The following is a 5,744-nucleotide window of genomic DNA, read 5'->3' on the forward strand; positions in this document are numbered from 1 at the left end:
TCCTCCTGTTATTGGCTTTTGTTATATTTTGTCATTTAAACACATCTTTACATTCATCTTTACAACATAATTATTAAATGTATTTAATGTACATATTTTTCATTTATTACCAGACCCTAAATAAAGACTTCCACAAGAATATCTGATTAGGAACTAAAAAAAAAAAAATCTATGTTCAAGCTCACCATAAATGACTTGAAAGTATCAGTTTCACCAAATAACCTTATACTATAAAATATCCATGTAGCTGCTAAAGGTTTTATAAGACAAAATAAAAATGACTATATTATTAAAAAAACATAAGCATCATTCTTAATACAACGGACTCATTTAGGACACTGTCACGTCGGAGACAGACGTGATACTAGGCTGTAGCTAATTAAAAAAAATAGGAAATGTTATTTGTTTTAATCTATATGAACTTATTTGTATTATTGTTATTACTGAAACCAAGCCTTCAGTTTTGAAGAAGGATTATGTTACCCTATTCACTCCTTTTAACCACTGTAGGCTAGCAATATAACATGATGTTAGCTTTGTTCTTAGTTAACAGTTGAATTAACTATGAAAAGCACCATAACTTTTTAATACATCGCAATATAATTATCTCACGTCACAACGGCAGTTCTGTCATATTTCCATTATGTTTATGAACATGAGCACAAGGTCAGTTCTGTGAGGTATATAAATTAGCCTAACCCAAGCAAACTATCTAAATTTAAGTGAAGACTGAACAGATATTCCTGAATATATGTGTTTACTGAGAGTATATTTACTCACAACTTGCAGACAGTCCCTGTTTTAAGCAAATAATACGCTTGGCAGGCAGTTATGCCTGTAGTTATTTAGTGTTCAGTCCCAGTCTCAGTCCCTGTTAGCACACATCTGGAAAGTAACTTTCTGTTTCCCAGATTTAAATGCTTTCCAGAGAAGGACGTCTTCTGTTAAAACTGAATGGAAACACAAGGAGGTCAGGGCCACTCACCGAGCAGACGCATGTGAGATTGATTTCATATTTGGCGTCTTATACCAAATAACTAAAGACATGTGTCAGTGTAAAACTAAACCAGTATATTGTAATATGTTAATATATTTATTTTCCATATATGCAAAGTATGTTCTAAATCCAGTCACTGTTTCTCTGTGATCATTTACTCATGTTTAACTGAACAAGGAAGTTTTTACTGGAGTACTACTTGAGAGAGAAATGAGAAAATGTAGGCTAGGTGAACTGTAGCAATGCAATGGTTCTGACCCCCTGAAGATTTAGCAATTAATGTATTTTATCTGAACATTTTTTAATATGATATTTGTTTGTAATCATAAAATCATCAGCCAATCAGAACAAATGGAATTTACATGAATGAATCTTAAAAGCACAGTAATATTGACAAGAATGAGGAAAATATTTATTTAAAAAAAGGAGGATTATGTCAGTTTTTGTATCATAACCTATGCTAATGTTTTAAGTATGTTCCTAATGCATTACTTTCTGGTTACAATTATGGGCACATATCAGAAACCATCTTCATTTATTTCTTTTCCAGCCAAAATGAACATTTAATTATATGTTTAACTGACCATACAACCTACCTTAATTATATATTTAACTGACCTTACATAATTGTAGCTGTCATAGTTGGCCTTGGCTTCCTGTGAGCATTTATTTAAAACTACATTCATTCATTCATTCATTCATTATCTGTAACCACTTTTCCAATTCAGGGTTGCGGTGGGTCCGGAGCCTACACAGAATCACTGGGCACAAGGCAGGAACTAACCCTGAAGGGGACGCCAGTCCTTCACAGGGCGTTAAAACTACATGTATATAAAAATAAGATGCAACTGAACCAAACACATACTGATACAGTTTTCCAGATGGTTAATAGTATTTCCTGGCAAAACACAAACCCACTTGCTAATACCACAGAATGGACAGTAAGTGTACTCCTCCAAGCAACAGTTTGGGAATTGTCTGTATTAGGTTTTATGAGCATTCTTAAAAAATATTGCGCATTTCTCAAGAGAAAGTACAGAAAAGTATAATATATAAAGCCTGTCATAAGTTCACACATCAGTAATGGTCACAGCATGTAACACAAGACAGTGTTTAAGTTTCGGTTTCCCAGAGGTTCCACCCTTTTCATTTTAACTCCACCTTGATCACAATGAACATTAAGAAGCAAGGCAATTGCTATCATTCACAGAAGTGCTGGAGAAATTTGGAGAAATATTCCTGCTCATTTACACACAAGTCTTTATAGCTTGTACTGGTATGTAGTTCTTTATTTTTAAAAAAGGAATGTTAATTTCAGTACGATGGTGTTTAGTTTTTTTTGTTTTTTTTTAATTGACCAGTACTGCTAGTAATATGTTAACACTCACCTTGTATTGTTCTACTGTCACCTATGTTTAAAATTTAGGAGAGTGTGAATTTCTATACCAGTGAGAGTATAACAATAATATTTGTTAACCATTAAAGATTTGTGTGATATATTTGCCAATACTTTGCCAAATATATTGCCAATATTAAACCATCAGCTGAAAACTGAAAACATTGCACTGTTTTGCATTTTATGCATAAATTTGCTTGTGATAATTAAATTATGATTCTGAATTTTTGATCCACTATAACATAGGACTGACTTTAAATGTATTTGTATTACTCTTAAAAATAAATGTGTTACAAAGGTTTCTTTGAGAGATGCCATAGAAAAACACATTTGGTGTCATTAAAAAATGTTTGAGATTGGTGAGTGAAGAGCCTTGTAAATGTTTAAAGAACCTCCACTTAATGTAAAGGTTCTTTACCAATTTAAAAGTTATTAGCAAAAATGGTTCTTTATGAAACCAGAAGCCGTTATTCTATGGCATGGCTCAAAAAACTGTCTGTAGCACCTTTATTTTTAAGAGTATAATTTGCTTCGATGATTTAGCTAATACTCAAATTATTCATTCATTCATTCATTCATTATCTGTAACCGCTTATCCAGTTCAGGGTCGCGGTATAATCAAATTATATTTTGATAATTTGATTATTAATCAAAATGTCCTTTCAACACAAGTTATTGGACAAATACTAAGTTGTCAAATTCAAGTAAGACAGCAAGATTGTTTGTAGTTTTTTTATTCTAATACTCTTTATTTTTTTCTGCAGAAGCCAATTATGGTGAATATTGAAACCCTGAATGAACTGTCACAACTAAGCAGGTCTGGGTTTGGCCAGCCACCTCCACGGCATGGGCTCAACTTACTGTACTGGTTTGCGCATGAATTTGTTGATATTGATACTTTTGGTCGGCTAGTTCCGAAGGTCAGCCCTAAAAATGGAGCGTACGGGTTCCATCGATTTCACAACTTCCAGGATGATGACGAATACACGCTACCCAACCAGAAACTTCTGTACTATGAGGTGGGCAACCTTAATGCCTCAGGGGCAGACAAACTGCCTTTTTATGTGAGGAAGGATTTCACCAATTTCGCAGATGACAGCAACAAGGATCGCATCATGGTGCGTCTGAAGGATGATTATCTGGATAGGGTGTACATTAGTGAGCACAGTGATCCATCCAGGTTCGGCCGAACCTGTCGTATCACTCAAGGTCTCATCGCAAATATCAAGAGGCTGGAGAGGGAGGAATTCCTACGTCAAGTGAAGTCTTCTTATCAATTCCACCACCAAGCCTACATCAACAGTTACACTGAGACACAGCCAAAAAACGACTCTTGGTGTTCCATTCTTTAATTGAGATATTTCAAGACGTAAAAAAGTCCTGAATGCCCAGGGAGTGATGTGATGAGCATTCCAGACATGCGTACCATAAATTAGCCTTAAGCTAAGCTAAGCTTCATCATACTTTAATAATTAAGATAATTTAACTTTCAGCAAGCAGCCATTATTAATTTAGGTAATAATACACAGATGAGTTGTTTTCTTTTTGTTAATTCTACATAATTGTTACTGCACATACTGGCTACAGCAATCAATTAATAGAAGACTTTATATGTAATAAAAGCCTATCTGTGCTACATTTACTACATGTAAAAATATTTCCAATCAATCATGCCACTACACCAAGTGTAGTTGATAAGTTAGAAATCTTCAAAGTCCGTGTAAATCAAATTTAGCTAGCAAATAATGGAACGATGATCCATTAGAATCATGTATGCATCATTTCTAAAGCAGAATACACCTGCAAAAAACAACAATTTAATACAGTAAAATAATTTGAACAAATGTAACAAATGAATTTGTTTATATGACTTCTGACAATATATTATAAATGTTAGTAATAAAAATAAACAGCCTACTAGGATTTTCCAAGATGGACTTCAATGGATAGTGCCACTGCCACACGGCTCTAATTTAAATTCTGGCTGTGTTCAGTCCACACCTTCTGTCGGTGAGGAGTTCTCCCTATGTCTATGTTCTTATAACCGTGTGACTGGTTAAGTGTGTGATGACCTGTGATATATTGGTGCCCTGTGCAGGGTGTGTTTCTGCCTTATGCCCAGTGATTCTGCTCTGGACCCACAGCAACCCTGATCAGGATGAAGTAGATATAGAAGATGAATGAATGTTCTTAATAATATGTAAAGAGTATTTATAAAAGTAATTGTACTGGATATGAATTTATTTGGCACACAATAAATGCATCTGCACCTTGCACATAAATATTTCCTACAATGCCTGCAACATTATGCACACACAGAAATGTATTAATGCACACACTTCTGTAGGTGATATATTAAAGCCTGTACCTTTTATGTATCCATGATTTCAACTCCCTATGTCATATATCAAAACATTTACGGACTGTGGTCTATTGCTCATGGTATGCCAATGATCCTTCTGTCTTTTGTTCCTTTGTCTAATATGCTGTCATTGTCGTGTCAAAGAATTTGTGTCATTCACAACTAATAAGGTCTTGCAGCCAAGCTTCTTACTTCAAGGAATGAATGGTGTATATTTTCTTGTATGTGATGAATAAAATCATGAATATTTAAACCTTGATGTAACAAGAGAATAAGGTGTGCCTACAAAGGTTTAGCAGACATTTGGAAACCTGAATTTCATTCCCACATGTTCTAAGGTAAATGTGTGATGATTTAAGTTTATATCTCAATGCTAGTTAGACATCTATTTATTCTCAAGCATAATATTTGTTCAACTCAAAGCTTTACATGTAGTTACCACACACAAGATCATATTTCACAAGCTAATCATCACTCTTGAAGTTCCTGTATTTTATGCAAACCTGCCTCTGAAAAACATCGCAACGGACATTCAACAAAGAACGGAATCACACTCCAAACATAAAAAGTAGGTTATGCATTTCATACATAATTCTATTAACTACAGATCTGTGCTATGGCATAATTACATTAATTACCCCCCCAAAAAAGGTAGCTTTTTTGCCATAATAGCTCATGTTTATTTTCCATTATATTAGCGTTTTATTATATTTATTACTTCTATATATTTAGGGCTTTTCAGTAATCTCAAACTCCCTAATAATATCTGGCTTTAGCTTTAAGTTGTTAAATATGAGGGTTACTATGAATTTTTCAATAAGCACAATGAATTGTTTAAATTAATGAGTAAGTTCTGTAGATGCAAATATTTTTGGAACACCCATTGTTTCAGAATAAAGCCAGTATCTGCTGATTTTTTTAAGTGCTATGCTTCAACCAAGTATAATGCAGATCTACTGATTTGTACACTTTTTAAATTGCTTCTTAGG

The 5,744-nt window shown here is 33.9% G+C and overlaps 1 protein-coding gene across 2 annotated transcripts; it reads left to right on the top strand.

Moving 5' to 3' along the window:
* Window positions 1-892: 892 nt before the first annotated feature.
* LOC136687256 (uncharacterized) lies at window positions 893-4,990 on the top strand. Of its 2 annotated transcripts, none has more exons than XM_066661588.1 (2): window positions 893-998; window positions 3,158-4,990. In XM_066661588.1, the coding sequence occupies exons 1-2, from the start codon at window positions 918-920 to the stop codon at window positions 3,743-3,745; spliced, it is 669 nt and encodes a 222-aa protein (XP_066517685.1). In that variant the 5' UTR covers window positions 893-917; the 3' UTR covers window positions 3,746-4,990. The 2 variants fall into 2 exon arrangements, with proteins under 2 accessions (XP_066517685.1, XP_066517686.1); XM_066661589.1 differs by lacking the exon at window positions 893-998 and adding an exon at window positions 2,178-2,273.
* The last annotated feature ends 754 nt before the right edge of the window (window positions 4,991-5,744 follow it).

This window comes from Hoplias malabaricus, chromosome 2 (genome assembly GCF_029633855.1).
Source record: "Hoplias malabaricus isolate fHopMal1 chromosome 2, fHopMal1.hap1, whole genome shotgun sequence".
Classification (NCBI taxonomy): domain Eukaryota; kingdom Metazoa; phylum Chordata; class Actinopteri; order Characiformes; family Erythrinidae; genus Hoplias; species Hoplias malabaricus.